The 16,374-nt window shown below is 50.4% G+C and overlaps 1 protein-coding gene across 2 annotated transcripts in view; it reads left to right on the top strand.

Moving 5' to 3' along the window:
* The window catches only part of LYPLA2 (lysophospholipase 2), a 31,411-nt gene extending 15,375 nt beyond the window's left edge, over positions 1–16,036 (top strand). Inside the window, exons 3-10 of one of the 2 annotated variants that reach the window (XM_084815939.1) lie at positions 2,134–2,165; positions 3,689–3,754; positions 6,872–6,919; positions 7,961–8,031; positions 9,747–9,820; positions 10,635–10,736; positions 11,351–11,527; positions 12,853–16,036. In XM_084815939.1, coding sequence (XP_084672065.1) covers positions 2,134–2,165; positions 3,689–3,754; positions 6,872–6,919; positions 7,961–8,031; positions 9,747–9,820; positions 10,635–10,736; positions 11,351–11,527; positions 12,853–12,903 — 621 coding nt within the window. In that variant the 3' untranslated portion in view covers positions 12,904–16,036. The remainder of the gene's footprint in view (positions 1–2,133; positions 2,166–3,688; positions 3,755–6,871; positions 6,920–7,960; positions 8,032–9,746; positions 9,821–10,634; positions 10,737–11,350; positions 11,528–12,852) is intronic. The other variant, XM_084815941.1, reaches the window with a different exon arrangement.
* Positions 16,037–16,374: the final 338 nt, after the last annotated feature.

The following is a 16,374-nucleotide window of genomic DNA, read 5'->3' as shown; positions in this document are numbered from 1 at the left end:
TCCAAATAAGCATGGGCCAGTTCCTCCCCATCAGTCTTGGTCCTTCTAGCTAGCCCTTAGGCAATTAGCTTCTTCTCCTAGCACTCCCCTCGATGCTCTTTGTCAAGCAAGACATCTCTTCTCACTTGCCACTGTCCTTACCTTGGCACAGCTGTCTAGGGGCCCTTGGCTCTGATTCACCTGCTAAGGATATAGGATCTCCCTTCTGGATAGCTTCCTTTTCAGAGTATCAGGGGCTGGGGGCTGTACAGCCCTTTCTGTGCCGTTGCCCAAGAGTTCCTTCCTTCCAGGAACAAAAGTTAAGTGTCTCTGTCATTGCAGCCTCTCCCTCTGGTGTCTCATTCTACTTCCCTCCACTTCATATTTCCTTCTCCTTCTGCCCTTCCACTCTCCATTCTGGCTCTTTCCTCCCGCTTTTTGGCTTGCTCTACTCCCTCCACACACCGCCCCCCCCCCAGCTCTCCTGCTTTCCAGCCTTTTATTCCCTGCCTCTGCTTTGGCTGGCCACCCCCTCTGTCTCCACCTGCTTCCTGCTGAAGCTCATCAAGGCCATCAGCACAGCCCGTGGAGGAGTGATGGCCTTCCATGATATCAATTTGGGCCATCGTCCACCACAGCCACCCTGATGGATGGAGGTGGTGAGTCCCAGCGGTCCTTCATGGTTTCCTTTTTTAAACTTCTCTGTGTAGTAGTCAAAATAGTGCCTCTGGTGGTCTGACAGGTGGGGAGCAGATGTAAATATTAAGTGTCTGCCTCCTCTATCACTTGCCTTGTGAACAGTCTTGAGCTTGCAGCAGATTAGGAAAGGTGACCCTGGGGTAAGTGATGGTGTGAACAGGCCGGGCCACAAGTGGGCCTATTGCTGCTCAAAGATGGCTAGGTTGGGCAATGGGGGCATGGGCTGCTGAGATGTATCGAGTGGCCCAAGCAGATGGCTGATGGAAACATTCTAATCCAGAACCCAATTGCTAACATCTCTGACCTGCCTAACAAACAGGCCTGTTTTCCTTCAGGAAGGCTGGAATTTACATTTGCCAGTAAAAATGGGGAGGCAAAGCACAGCCAACCCCCCTAGGTGGGGGTTAGTTCCTCTTCTTGGGCTTGTAGGTCAAGAAGGGTTAATATTGATGGAGTATTTCTATAGTGTTTTTATGTGAAAATTCTAAAAGCTGGATTTCATCCTGTGGATAGGCTCCTTTTTAAACAGGACCTTTACACCAGTGTGTCCTCCACACCAAGGCTCCGAAATTCTGCAGCCTGCATAAATGTTACACATTTTTTTTCTTACTTTGCATATCTTAATGCACAACTTTTAATGCTTACATAACTTATTTGTTGGGGATGGGAAGGGGAGCAAGGAGCTCTGTAGGCCCCTGAAGCCCTAACTGCTGGAAATTGCCTTGAGACACCTCTTTGGCTCCTGAGATTTCAGCAGGCATCACCCACCACCTCTTACACCTCCACCTCCGCAGCCACAAGGGCCAGACACTGTCTTTAAAAAGGGAAACTGAGAATGTCGGGAAGCTGAATTCTGTGCTCCTGTGAAATGGTGTCATCACATGCTTATACTTCCTTTAAGGGAAAGACATCAAGAGCTTGAACTAGGCAAAATGCGGGAGAAGACGAGGGATGGCTGCCCATCAGATTAAGTCACTGATGGTGATAACCTTGGAGAGCACCCTTGGAGGGCACCCAGCAGTTGCTGCCCGGTGCCAGGCTAGTGGTGTCCTCCTTAGGCTGAGAAATCCCAGGCGAGGGAACTCTCTGTTCCTTTCGTGAAATGCAGACAAAGTGGCTCATCTCAGGTTGTGTGCTTGACCTCCAGTTTCAGAGGCAGATGTGTTCTCAGTGACTTAGCAAGTCCTATTCCAGTGATGGGGGCGCGGAGACTATTACCTGATTACACTTGGGGCACAGGCAGATTTGGTGACATGCATATTCTCTGTTCTCAGCCTTTCCATCCCGCCTTAAGGTTCAGTTCTTCCTGCTTTTTTCCTTCTGCATAATCTGCTTCTTCATCTTTCTTTCTTTTTGCAACTAATTGGCCTCACAGGATGCTTCCTGGTGTGCTTTGCTAGCACTTTCTCACTTGTTGTGCTGGCTAATGCGTTTATTTTCTGCTCGATTTCACAGGTCATTTTTTTACATGGGCTCGGGGACTCGGGGTGAGTACTGGGGTGTGGCTGAGGGGAGGGGTGGGCTGGCCCTTACTGTGCAGTCAGAGCTGTGCTGGTGACTGAGGGGGTGGGGAGGGCAGGGGAATTTCCTCTGTACTACAGCAGTCTGGACCAGAAAGAGACCAGTGAACTTGTCTCTAGCTGGAAAATATTAGCAGATTGGTATCCTAGCCAACATGAGGAGGATAATATTTATAAGGGAAGGACTGGCTTCTGGAGGTGCTGAGAGAGAGCGGCCACAACTTACTGATCCAAAGCATGGTTTCGCAGAGGAAGGACTATTGGAAGCTGCCTTCTACTGAGTCAGAACATTGGTTCATCCAGCTCAGTCTTGTCTACACCATCTTTCCCCAACCTGGTGCCCTCCAGAAGTGTTGGGCTGCAACTCCCATAATTCCAATGGGCATGTTTGCTAGGAATTATGGGAGCTGCAGTCCAACACACCTGGAGGGCACCAGGTACCAAAGGCTGGTCTATACCAAGGGTGCCCTCCAAATGTTTTGGGCTACTGCTGCCATCATCCCTGACATTTGGCCATGCTGGCTAGTCCAATGGGACTTGTAGGCCAAAACATCCGGAGGGCACCAAGGTGCATAGCCCTAGTCTACACTGAATGACTGTAGCTCTCCAGGATTTCAGGCAGGGGGTCTTTTCCAGCCCTACCTGGAGATGCTGGGGTTAAACCTCAGTCCTTCTGCATGCAAAGCACAGGCTCTGCCATTGAGCTGTGCATCTGTTTCCATCTGCCCCGCCCCCAGTCCTTTGATGAAACCCAGATGTTGAGCTTCTTCCAAATGAAACTGGGTGGCTCTACCCATTGCAATGCTTTGCTCTTTGCCTTAACTTGGTACGCACACTGCCCATGCTAAGTCAGCCATGCGACTTTTTAAGCAGCTGAGCAAGGCTGGTGAGGAGGAGTCACCTAAACAAGGCTCTCTGTCCAGAATGCAGGAAGGAGTCTCTCCAGTGGCAGCTGTGCCCATAGAGCATGATACAGCCTTTAACACAGACTGGCTCTGAGGCGTTTGCAATCTCTACGTTCAGAAAAAAACGTATAGATGATGCAGCCTTTCTGGATGATGTGGTGTGTGCGGCTCTCTGGGGAATCATATGCTTGATTCCTGTGCCAATATGAAGATAATACTGACCTACCTTACAAGACTGTTGCTACTGAAATAGGGTATGAGAGCTGCTTTGAGCCTTGAAGCAAAGATGGGGAGAGTGTCGCCTTCCAGATCACCCCTCCCCAGTGGCTTTGATGGCTAGGGTGGATGAGAGTTGCAGTCCAGCAACATCTGGAGTGTCGCACATTCCCCCCACCCCTGCTTTATGCAGAGAAATTGATAGCTGTGGGCATGTCCCAATGTACCTTTCCAACAGAACAGCTTTTTTCTGAGGATAGGTGGGGTGGGCAGACGGGCATTGAGAAAAGCTCGCTTCTCCTTGCCTTTCATTTGCATGCTGTGCAGTGCAAGTTCTGATCTTTCTTCTCTTTGCCTTCCCTACTTCAGGCACAGCTGGGCTGAGGCCCTCTCCTCCATCCGGCTCCCTTATGTGAAATACATCTGCCCTCATGCGTAAGTATTGCCTTTGCCTTTCATCCAATGGATTCCAAGGCGATACGCAACAGACATAAAACTAATTTAAGCACAATACAAATAATGATAAAACAATATCCTTCATAGCCATTACGCACAAAAAGGCAGCTAATGCCCATAGAATTACAAGCAGACTAAGACAACATAACCCTATATAAATGTCAGCACAAATAGAAGCATCTTAATCTGGTGCTGGAAAGACTGTAATGGTCAGTACCAGTAAACGTTTTTTCTGGAAGGCATGCTAGAGTTGGGGTGCCACTGGATCAGTAGGCTTGTGTGCTACAAGCAGAGAGCTGGACCCAAGAAGGTGAATTGCTGCATGACACAGGTGCTTATTTCAAAGAGAAATCAAGCTTCCCTGCTGACTCGGAGACCAGCTTCGGATGACACATCACAGCTCATTGTAGGTTATTTCACCCATGATGAGCCACGGCACCCGTGGGTGGCATGTTGCATGTCCAGCCCCTGCTTGAGGGTTGTTATGTCATGTGAACCCACCAAGCATGGGCTATGCAAGGGTTACAACAGACGATGGCTTATGTGAGGGTTGTTTAACCCTCACATAACCCTCGCTTGCCGGGTTTGCACAACACAACAACCCCTGAGCAGGGGTTGCATATTCAGAATGGCAGCCACATACACCACAGCCTCAGTGTGGGTTAAATAACCCACGGTGGGCTGTCATACAGACCTAGAATATATTGCTACTAGAAGCTTGCAGCCACAGAACTGGCTGGCCATTGAAATATGTGAAGTTCAACCCTCACCAGCTCCTCCTTACACCTGTCTTTTCCCTCAAGCCTCTACCCTTCCTTTGGATTTTTCTTTCTTAGCCTACAGCCTGCTTTCCACCCCCTTTTATCCCACCTTGTATTTGGGGTCTCTATCTTCCTAGGAGTCCTCATCTTGCCCTACAAAGCTGTTCCTCTCCCCGGGGCCTGTGTGTGGTTTTAATCCCAGCCAAACTGAAGATGTTCTTCTCACTCATGGGAAATGGACTGCAGACATTCTGGCAGCCCTGTTTACTGAGAATGTGGAACCTTCCGTATCATGTGCTGCCTCCAGGATCAGAGGAAGCGTGCCTCCAAATACCAGTTACAGGGAGCAATCGTGTGTCAGGGCTACTGCCCTCATGTCCTGCTTTTGGGCTTCTGGGAGGTTGGTCACTGTGCGAACCAGGGTGCTGGGCCGTTGGCCTGAGGCAGCAGGGCTCTTCTTGTGCTCATCACAACAGCTTGGCCAATCAGCTTTGGAGGCTTTACTGCCTCAAGCGCAATGCAGTATAGAATCTCTTAGTGGAATCAGGGTGTGATATTTTCCTGTTGGGGTCCACATCTTTTTAAAAATCTTGGTGCTGAGACAGAATCTCAGCTGTATCCCAATGCTTTCCTTGTTGGTTTGAGTCAGCTCTGGTTGTCTCAAGGTGAGTGTAACACTTCCCTATTGCAACTGTGTGGCGCTTTTTAGGGGCTATGGTGGCTTGAGTTTGGGCTGCCCACTTGAAATCTTCCCCTTGGCAAAGAGCCTCCAATCATAAACCATGTAATTGTGGCATCCCTGAGCTTCTAATCTCATGGGCTAGAAGGAGCCCAGAAGATCTTGCTAGCCAACCGCATTCTTGACAGCAGGACTCCTCTCATCTTTAACACAACAACCTCCACTCCCATAGCCTCTCATAACACTCATGGATTAGCCCAGATCACCCAGTTAGAGCCAGAACCCAGAAGATGGGATGCCACCTTATTTACTCCTTTCAAAAAGGGTCCAGGAAATTAGCCCAAGTTCTTGAAGTTCAAAAGCACACAGCCTTCCCACCCCATGCTGTGACATGGGCTCACTTGGGGGTGAGTGGGAGAACATAATCGGTGCCAAGTGCTTCCAAAGGAGGCTCACTAATAATTTTGTCTGTGCCTTTGTCCCGTACCCTAACCTTTGCAGGGGCTGTGTACATTAACGTTGTATCCCAGTCTCCACCAGTGGCTGCCAGGTAGCCCCCATCTGAACTGCAGATGCCCACTCAAGAATGTCTAACCCCAGCCTGGACCGCAGCCACTGCAGGGTGCCTGCCTCTTGCATGCTGGCACCAGAGCCTGCCAGCAAATGCAGTGGAGGCACGCCAGCTGGAGTGCAACTGAACAGGTGGGGAGGCTGGTGTCCAAGGTGATGCACAGGTGTGAGTTTCCCTTCCTTGGCACCTGCTGGACCTGATCTGGCTAATGGTAAAGGCAGGATGAGCAAAAGGGCCCCCAGAAGAGCTTTCCAGTAGCACCTACCTTGTCCTCCCACATTCTGGGTTGGATCCAGATTTAGTCTCACCTAGAGGAGACCCATGGAAATCGATTGTCTGTTCTGAGTAGAAGTAAATCTGGATCCAGCTTTCTATCTGTAGGCACTGGCAGTAGTTACTGGGAAGAGTCACACTGCTCTGCTTTGAGCCTGCTAAGCTCCCTCTTCTCCCTCCCTGGCCCCTGTTCTTCCCCTTACCTTAGAGGGCAGCCATGACTGTTCTTGCAGCACCTTCTGAGGCAGGTTCTATACCAATTGGAGTGGCTCAGTGACTGCCCCCCTGCCCCGAGCTCAGCTTCTTCTGTCACTGGTAACAGAGACGCTCTCCCCAGTCCTGGGCCCACCTTGGCAGGGGCAAACCCCTGAGCCTTCCAGCCCAAAGAAATGGCTGTCAGTTCTGTGGCAACTCCCCAGTAAAAGCACCGAGCCCAGGATTAGCTCAGTCCCCAAATGTCCAGGTCCCAGGTTGGGCTGCTAGGCAACCACACCAAACACTGCCTGATCCAGGAGGGACTGCCTGTAGTTTTACAGTGGAGGTGGGGCAGGCCATGCTTATGGAAAGATCTTTGCCTCCTGCGTCTTTACAGTCCTAACGTCCAGCACAGTGGGTGTCCGGAGGAAGTTTCCACAGCTGCTGGCTCTGTAGCCAGGGCTGGGTCATGTGCAGTCTGACCCCAGAGGTATACAATGCACAAGAAGGTTCTCTTGGTGTGTCTGGGTGAGTCCAGGTTTCTTAGGTTCATTTGGTGCCTTATAATTTGTAGTCCTGCTTGGTTTGTCATGGTCTGCCTACCTCTTCCTCTGCAGGCCCAGGATCCCTGTCACCCTCAACATGAAGATGGTCATGCCATCCTGGTTAGTATAGAACGGTATTAATTGAATTGCCATCTCCCACTTGCTGCCCTGGGCTGTCTCCTGCTCCATGCACCTCCTTACTCTGGCATGTCACCTGTCATAATGAAGGAGAATATCTGTCAGCACCATAGCTCCAAGACTGTGAAACTTGGACACCTGAAACTTGACATGCTTACTAAGGGGACCCTAGGGGTGTTTACCTCCTGGTTATTTGGGTTTTACAATGCATTAATTTTAATAAATTTAAACAAGTCTCTGTGTGTGAAGCTTGTGCCATCTTTGGCCACTAGATGGAGCATAGCTTTGCATTTGATGCAGTTTGAAGCCCCAGGGCGGGTATTCTGAGGGACATGGGAATGGAGAGGGTCGACCCCTCCCTTAGCGGGCTATAGTGGTACACCATGGCACAGGCTGTGCCTAGGGGTGCCAGTGGCCATGCCTTCACTCAGATGAGGTGGGCACCATGAGCTGGTTCACACATCGCAGCCAATTCCTGGGTTGTTTAACCCAGGAGTTGGCAGGAGTGCATGGGAGCGAGCGAACTTGGTGCTGCCCACCTGTTTCCCTCCCACCCTGCTCAGCCTCTGGAAACAACCCAGGAACTGGCTGGGAAGGATGGGAATTGCAGCCCAACACATCTGGAGGGACCAGGTTTGGGCAGGGTTGTCCTCCACTCATTGCCACCTGCTGTGCAGCCTCTGGCTCTAGCTGCTTTTCTGGGCAATGGCATTGATTTGTATTGTTCATTAAAAAATAAGGGGGAATTAGGCTGGCTCTCTTCCAAGACCTGGCAGAATGGATGTCTGTGAATCTGTGCATGTCGGGGGGATACCAGAGAGAGTGGTCGGTGGAACCCTCTCCAGCTTTCCCAGTGGGGTTGCTAGAGCCCTCCTTCAGTCACTACTACGATGCTTTCATACAACAGAGCTTGGCATGATTCTGCCAAGCTGCCGCTGCACAATAGAACCTTCTGCCTGCTTGCTTGGGTAGGGCCAAGTGGAGAGAGAACTGTGGCTGACTTTCCCTTTCTTCCCTTTCCAGGTTTGATTTGATGGGCCTAAGTCCAGACGCACCTGAGGATGAAACTGGAATAAAAAAAGCTGCTGAGAACAGTAAGAGAAGCTTGCTCGGGGCAGCTTCGGGGTTGGCCTGTATTCCTCTGAATCATATCTGCGGGCATTTGAAAAGTCACTTGGGTTCCTTTCCTTGAGCCAGGAAGAGTGCCTGCCCTTCCTGCACTCCTAGTTCAGAAGCTCCGCTTCTGTATTCTTGCAGATAGTAAAGTCGATGAGTTGGTTGGGAATGTTTACATTCTGAATGCATGGAAACAAAATCTTGGTGCAGATGTTACTCTGTTCCCTGCAGACTCCGTTTGGAGTATCAGGAGCCATCCTCAGGAATGTGCATTCCTCCTTCCTTCCTTCCTTCCTTCCTTCCTTCCTTCCTTCCTTCCTTCTCCGAAGAGATTCTCTTCCTCTCTCCCCCACCCCACCTTGCCAGCATTAACCATGGTTTTATTGCACAGGCACCAAGACCACAGTTTCCATGTGAAACTGAGATTGGAGCCATGCTTGTGCGGGAATCTGGTTGTAGTAACCATAGCTTGTGTGGTGCGCTTGTAACACAAAATCTTGGTTAGGAACATGGAATGTTGCCTTATACGAGGGTTGGGGAACCTCTCTCAGCGCAAGGGCCAAATTCAATTTTGGCGAAGCCCTTGGGGGCCATGTTCCACTGGAGGGAAGGGCTGAAGGCAAAAGCATGGGGCAAAAAATATGAAAAAAATAGCATATTATAGCTTAAAGCTACCAGTAACGTAGCCTCAGGAGGGGCATTTCAGCCTTATAGCATGCGGGAGATGGGATGGCACATAAGACAGGAAATCACCAAACAATCAGCGGTCAGGGAAGTGGGGTGGGGTCAGGTGGCATGGCCATCTGGGGAATCCCACACGGACCGGGTTTGGCCCCTGGCCCTGAGGTTCTGCACCCCTACCTTCTACAGCCAGTCCCTTGGCTCAGTATTGTCTACACTGACTGGTAGGGTTGCTCCAGGGTTTCAGACAGGATTCTTTCCCAGGCCTGGCTGGAGATGGCGGGGTCCTTCTCTGTGCAAAGCAGGTGTGCTTGCCACTCAGCTCCAGCCCTGCCCTGTGGCTGGTCTTGGTTAATGCTGGCAAGGAAAGGTGGAGAGGAAAGGAATCGCTCCAGCGGGAAGGAGGCATGAGAAGGAGCCAGGGCTCCCTAGGCCAGCTCCTGTTTTGCAGACATTGGACACTCTTGTACTGTCTTCCTTCATGGTACATTCAACACTGAAGAAGAAGAGTAGCTTCTGGTGTTGGAGGTAAGTATTCGCCTGCTTTGTTTGATGCACCATAGTAGCCCGGTCTGTGAATTGGGAAGCCTGCGACCTGGGAGCTCACTAGCAAGCTGGAGATTTCAGAGCGGTGGCTGTGCCAGTCCACTGCAGCTAAACCATTGCAGTCATGTGGCACCTTCAAGGCAAACGTCTCCTTTGTGGCATCAGCTTCCATGGCGCAGAGCCGAGTTCATCAGATGCATGATCCTCGCATGCTCCTTACCATATTGTAATTTGCAAACTCCCTTCCTTTCCCCTTGATCTCTGCCACGCCAGGCCTTGCAGAGAAAAATACTAAGCTCTTTTTAAAACATGACATTTTGAAGCACACTGTGCAAAATCTCCGCCAATGGACTGTTTTCATAATTTATTGTGCAGACAACGTAGCTTTTGGCACCAAGTACAAGGCCTGTGCTATTGTGCCACCTTGAACTTACTCGTCCTCTCTCTCTCTCTCTCTGCATTCCAGTTAAAGCAGTAATTGAGCATGAAATAAAGAATGGGATCCCAGCCAACCGTATCATCCTGGGGGGCTTTTCACAGGTGAGGGAAGGGCAGACAGGCTTGGAGGGGGTTGTTGCATCCCTGTCACGGCACGCCTGTGTGTGTGGACAGCAAGATTGGCAACAGAAGTGGAGCATCAGAGGGGCACATGCAAAGCTAGTTACTGCTGCCTCACTTGGAGAGTGGGGAATGGAGATGTTCCGCTTCTAGTGGAGGCTTTGCTTTGGATGCGCACAGCTGCTCCAAGGAGACCTGCCATAGTAAGGCCCCGAAGCATTAAAATAAGTATGACAGAGGATGCAGCATCCTGAGTATCTCTGCTTTTAGTTTCCCCCTTTAAAAGTTTCCAGCTCTTACAGCTCTGGGAAATTACACATGCATTTTTAGGCAGTGTCTGGTAAGATCTTGTGCCCCCACTCCTACCCCGGGCTTCCAACAGGACTTCAGGAGTGGATCTTCAGCTCTGCTAGCTAATTATTCCCCCCTTCTTACAAGCAGAGTGTTTCATACAAAATAAGCACTGGAAACGTGTGTGTGTGTAATATATTCAAGTTGCAGAATTTTGACTTTTTATTTTTGCAAGGTTTAAATCTCTATCAGGCAGTTAATTTGAGGCGGGGAGTGATTTTCTGGTCCTGTGTTTGGGGAGTGTGGCCTCTGCTGAGGGACGTGTGGTGTGTGTGTTCATGTGCCATGCATTTAGTGTACGTGGGGTCTTCTAAGAACCAACAAGGGCTTCAGTTTTCTATTTTTGGAGTGGGCAGGGGAGCCAGGCTCATAACAGAAGCTGGCATTAGTGGAGGGTCCTCTTTGGAACTAGCTCTGACCTGCTCTCTCTACGCTTGTGCTCCAGGGTGGTGCTCTCTCTCTCTACACGGCACTCACCTCCCCACACCAACTGGCTGGCATTGTGGCCCTCAGCTGCTGGCTCCCCCTGCACAAGACCTTCCCCCAGGTACTGTGGCATCAGCCCTATTTTCGAATTGTCGTCCTGTGGGTGGGAGGAGATGCATGCCTGGGAGGCGCTGAACAGGAAGTGCCTGTTCAAGAGAACTCATCCTCCATAAGGACCTGAAAAGATACTACGTTTCCCAGAGCACACTGTATCTCTTTTGATTCTTCTGGGTTGTTTACAGCTTGGTGCTCCTGTGCTGCTGCTTATTATTATTATCATGAAATTTTATTTTATTCTAAAAAAAAAAATAGACAACAAAAAGAACATAATAATAAATCACAATCACTAAAGAAACAAAGGAATTCAGTAATTATAAATCTTTGTAACTGATATGCTTTTGGAACATCTACGTTGGAGCACAATACCTAATGCAAGTAAAAATACAAGTTATACAACATATAAAAGGAGTGTGTGTGAGTGTATGTCATTTTGTGTGTATGTGCGTATTAATCAGAAAAAAAGTTGACAACTATACTTGAAATTTTATCAAAAGTTTGAAGAATTTCAGCATAGGAAATAGATGGAATCCATGGTGCCATAACATCATTCTTCAAGTTTGGATTCCTTACTCGCTGCACTTGCTGAGTAAGCTGTTGTCATCATCGTTATTATAGGCGGCAAATAACAGCATGAACAAAGACATCCCCATTCTGCAGTGCCATGGGGAGATGGACCCCATGATCCCAGTACGCTTTGGAGCCCTCACTGCTGAAAAGCTGAAGGTTGTCGTGTCCCCCGGCAGGGTGCAGTTCAGAACCTATCCAGGAGTGATGCACAGCTCTTGCCCTCAGGTTAGTTGGGAGCTGCTAAGCCTCTTTCCTGGAGTGTCCAGCTGAGTTCCACTCCTAATAGTTGAGGGCTGGTTGCAACCAGGATGCATGCTGGGAAATTGGGGTGAAGGTACCCTCTCCTGTATGAATTCCCTATGCCAGAGGTGGGTAGCATGCTGGCCACATGCATGCCCCCCAAGCAGCCTTTTTGCAGGCCCCACTGCTGCTGAAATTTGGCAGCGTGGCAGCAAAAAAGGGGCTGTTTTGTTTTAAGGTATATCTCATTTTCAATCAAAATTGCACTCTTGGAAGCCTCCCGAGAACACGATTTTGCCTGAAAACAAAGCACGCACTCGCCCTGTGCCTTGTTTTCAAGGAAAATTGCAGCTTTTTTTGCCTGGATCTGCCGAGGTTGCCCACCCCTGCCCCACGCCTTACTCTTGGAACATTCAGTCAGCCCAGCTCCTAGCACCCAAGCCTTCAGAGGTTCAGCTGATGGCAACCAGAAACGGGGCAATCTTTGTTGTGGCCCTCCTTACTGAACATCCTCTGCCACGGGGCCCTTATCATGGCCTGTGCACTGCGGTTTTCTGAGACCACCGTTCAGACCTGTCTGTCTCTGAGGGTTTGTCAGTTGGGCTTGTTGTGATTCTGATGTCAACATGTTTATGTTTTGCTGCTGCAATTGGCTGTTTTAACTTGATATGTGGTTGCTTAAAAAATACAACCATGGATTAATTACAAAGAGGCAGCAGTGTCAGTCTGCACTAGTAAAAACAATGTGTCCTGTGGCACCTTAAAAAGGCTGGCAAATACATCACAACGTCAACCTTTTGTCAGATGCATCTGACACGAGTGGGCTGCAGTCTGTCAAAGCTGATGCCAAGGTTATTTGTCTTTATTTGCCTTAAATAAATGAGGTGTTGCTTGTAATGATTCTTTTTATGTAATCTTATCTTCGACTGATGTTTGAATTTGATCTGCATTTAAAATTGTTCTGAGCTGTCTTACAGACCGATTTGTTGCCAAAAGACTGCTTAAATTTTACAAACCGAAATGCATTTATAGTAGCACTTCATGCAGCATAGTGGGAAAACTGGCCAATTTTTTTTCCTGAACTCATGAGATGCTGAGTTCTCATTTCTGTTTTTGGAACATTTTTTTCTTAGTAATGTTTCTGGCCCTCCTTGGGATATAGAGAAGCTTGACACTCTCTGAGCACATGAATGGGGCTGTTGCTGATTAATGCTTTGGGTCTGTTCTTTGGGGGTGGAGATTGGGTGGCTCCTCTCTCTGCCTTGGTCTCTGGGTGTAAAACACACTCCTTCCTCTTGTCATCTGCGCAGGAGATGATGGCTGTGAAAGAATTCATCGAGAAGCTTCTGCCCAGGATTTAAACAGAACTACTCAAGACTGTTGCAGGGAGAGGAGATAAGCGGTCACCACCTATGGTCTTTAACCCTTGACCTGTCAGCTGCAATTGGAAGCCATGGCAATCCACCTCCACTCCCGTCGGTTTCCTTTCTCTGGCCTTCCCCTTCCTCCTGCACCGTGCCCCTCCTGCGCAAAGTGGGGGGTGCCCCTCTCTCCCATAGGTGGAGTGAAGGTACACAGCAGTTTTAAGGTACAACTGAGATCCCAGTGTGGCTGCCTCCTTGCCAATTAGTATTTTGGTCACCTGATTTCAGCCTTTCCCTGCTCTCTCCCTGCCCCCCAAACACACACACACACACACACACACACACACACACACACTGTGGTAATGAACTGGGTGGTAGCCAAAGGCTTAAAACAAAGGTATTATGAGACGGTGTTCTGTGCTGTTGCAGTATTTGCAGGGAGCATTTGTATCTGAGCTCTCAGATTGGTTGGCATTCCCATCCATCACCGCCGCCACCACACCTCCCTCCTCTGTGATGTAGAGCCTGTCCCAGCTCGCATCCCGCTGGAGCCATCTTAGTGGCGCAACCAAGGTCAGGGTCCCTCTTTCATGCTGCTGGCACTCACGTTTCTCTAGGTTGGGGAGGCAGAAAGAAACTTCTTCTGCCCCACCCAGGCGATCATTCCACAGAGCTCTGTACCTTAAATCCGGCTCCAGCATCCCATCAGCACTGCCAGGCAGGGATGGGGAGCAGAGCGGAGTGGCAGTGGATGACTGCAGTGTGTCCTTCAGACGCAGCCTGGGACTGCTCCTCCCCAGCCAGTCACCTGCCCTGTTCAGCATGTGCACAGCTCTCTGGCTCTGCTGGAGTTGGGGCGCTGATGTGGCGGAGGGGCTTCCTGCCTCACCAGGAATTACTCGCATGTTGTATATTTTTTTGGAATCCCTTTTGTTCCTTTGGCCATCCTCTCCGCTATCATCGTCCTCTGCACGTTGGCTCCATCTTGTTCTGTTGCTACACTGACGGGCGGTGTTTGAGGGAGGGGCACGGCAGCCTTCTGTTCTTCACAGCACTCGCAGAAGCACACCCCCGTTAATCACAGGCAGCTCCTCTTGAAGCCCAGGCAGTGCCTCGGATCGGGTTCTGCTGCTCAGAGGGTGCGTGCGCCTCGCAGCTGCTGGTGCCGCCCCCTTTCTGATCCCGCCCCCTTTCTGATCCGCATTGAGCTGCTGCAAGCTGGCTTTTGGGGTGTGGCCACAGCCGCCCTCTTAGCACCTCCCCGTCTGGTAGTGGAACCTGTTGAGCCCAGTGCCCCCTCCTAGCCCTGGTGGCTGGCACCTTTTTGAGGCCGCTCCCCGAATCCCGTCTGTCCTGTCTTGCTACAGGGCCCCTCCCTTTCACCAGGGGCCCAGGCTCTCATCCTCACTTCCAGCGGGGGGCCATGCTGTTGAACAGCAAAGGGTCTCTTATCCCCCCACCCCCGCGCATTCAAAGGAGCCTCCCATGTGGGCTGGCAGCCAGAGACGGGATGTCTCTCCTAAAGGACCTTCGGGCAAAGGGCTAGCATTGCCTCCCATGGTGTCCAAGTGTCTTGTCCCTTGTGTGGACTTTGCCGGCTCACTTCGCCCCTCTCCGTACAGTCCTCATTGTTTGGCAGCGGCGGCAGCAGCAGCAAGAGCGGTGCTGGGACCACATGGGATTAGGACAGCCCCCACCCTGCCTCATTCCCAGCTCTTCTGGTGGGATGGAGCTCTGCTCAGCAGAGATGTGGCCGTCTCTCTGCAGGGGGCCTGGACGATTGCCCTTCCTGAACCACAAGATGCTCCACTCCTCATGGGACTCTTGGCCGACCACGGCAGCCCCAAAGGGGGGGCATGGCTCTCCTTCCTGTTTTCAGGGCGAGGCTGTCTCATTGGCCCCTCGAGCGGCTGTTGCAGCGGCCTGGGCTGCTGCTCCTGGCTGATGCTGAACTCGGGACTGATTCAGCTGAGACCAAGCGTGGCTTCTATGCAAGGCGAAAGCCTCCCATGTAGGGTTGCTCCACCTTTGGCCCACTTCGTGCCCTTCCCTTGTCAGCTGCTGACGGCTGGCCAGTGCCCTCCAGGCTGCAGGCGCTGCCCAGCTCTGATCCCAAAGAGGGCCAGATATGTGGCTTGGTGCCAGAGCTGCTCCCATTCACACTGGCAGAGTAAGAGGCAGCAGTGGAGATTGCTTAGAATAGGCCGGTGCTTTCAGGATGGCTTCTTTATTGTCACTGCCAGAGAAGCAGAAGGCAATAATCTTTTCATAAACAGATTTGCATTGGACCCATCTTTAAGGATCTGCTCAAACAGCAAAACTGCCTCTTGCTTGCCCCTCGCGGGAGGGATTCCACTGTTCCTTTTTCGGCTTAACCTTTGGACGTGCTAACGGGCAGAACTCAGGCCTGGTCTTGTTCATGCCAGAATGAAGAGAGAAAGTTCTGAGGTGGTCGAGTGAACTGTACCACTTAACAACTGCAGAATGCACATGCACCATTTTTGAATGGTCTTGTATATTTAAATACAAAAATCCCTGCAAATAAAATTGAACAGCTCAGGGGCCTCCAAGCCCAGCCTTCCCCCCATGTGTTAGTTTTCTACTTGCAGGGAGTGTGCGTGCATGTGTTTGGCGTTTGGCTTTTTTTCATAGCCTATTGAGACATGCGACCTCTTACCCACGCCTGCAGCCAGAAGCGGTACAGTCCACTTGGACCTTCTCACCCCCTCTGCATTCTGCTGCATCTGTGTAGACCAGGCCTCTGCTTCCTTCTCCATTGTGTGGACAGGCAGGCATGGGACCAGGCTCCTTCTGGGGACTGGCTGCAGCCTTTCTTCCCCGCAGACCATGAATTGGGTCGTTCCATATAGCAACTGCACGGATAAGTGCTCTGGTCTTTGCTGCTGCCACCTCTATTTTGTCTGGGCCTTTGTCAAAGCGGTTGTCAAAGTGGCCTGTAAGTCATAGGTATCTCCGGAGGGAATGTGTTAATATGGAAGCCCAAGGAAGATGGCGGCTTCGGTTTGTTCCTGCACATGACTCTTACTTCTCTCTCCCCTCCCTTTTGTCTTCCCCATTCATCATTTTTATTTTTTGTGTTCCTCTGAGATTAAAACAAACACAACCATCAATGCCTCATCTTGTTGTTTCTTCAGCGTAGCCTCAAGGTATGTCAGTTTCTCCTGTGGTTGAGCATTTAGAGCATTTTATAGCTGTTGCGGAGAAGATCAGCAAGCCTGCGAAGTAAGCTACTGCTCTTCTCTTATTGGGTGGGGAGAGAGCAGCTCACCTAATGCCACCCACAGGCTTCAGTTTCAACTGGAATTTGAAAAGCGAGATTCCCGGCCCAGGCCCAAATAATCAAGCTACTGACTTCTGTTCCAGAATGTGATCTGTGACCTGCAATGTGAGCTTTCCTTGTCTCTTCGGCGTGGGCGGGAGAGAGAAATTGCATTATTTCTTATGTAA

This window comes from Heloderma suspectum, chromosome 10 (genome assembly GCF_057233095.1).
Source record: "Heloderma suspectum isolate Gila_16-S chromosome 10, 16-S_ref, whole genome shotgun sequence".
Lineage (NCBI taxonomy): Eukaryota > Metazoa > Chordata > Lepidosauria > Squamata > Helodermatidae > Heloderma > Heloderma suspectum.
Note: the sequence above shows the minus strand (reverse complement) of the source record. Positions and strands in the feature narration are given on the sequence as shown.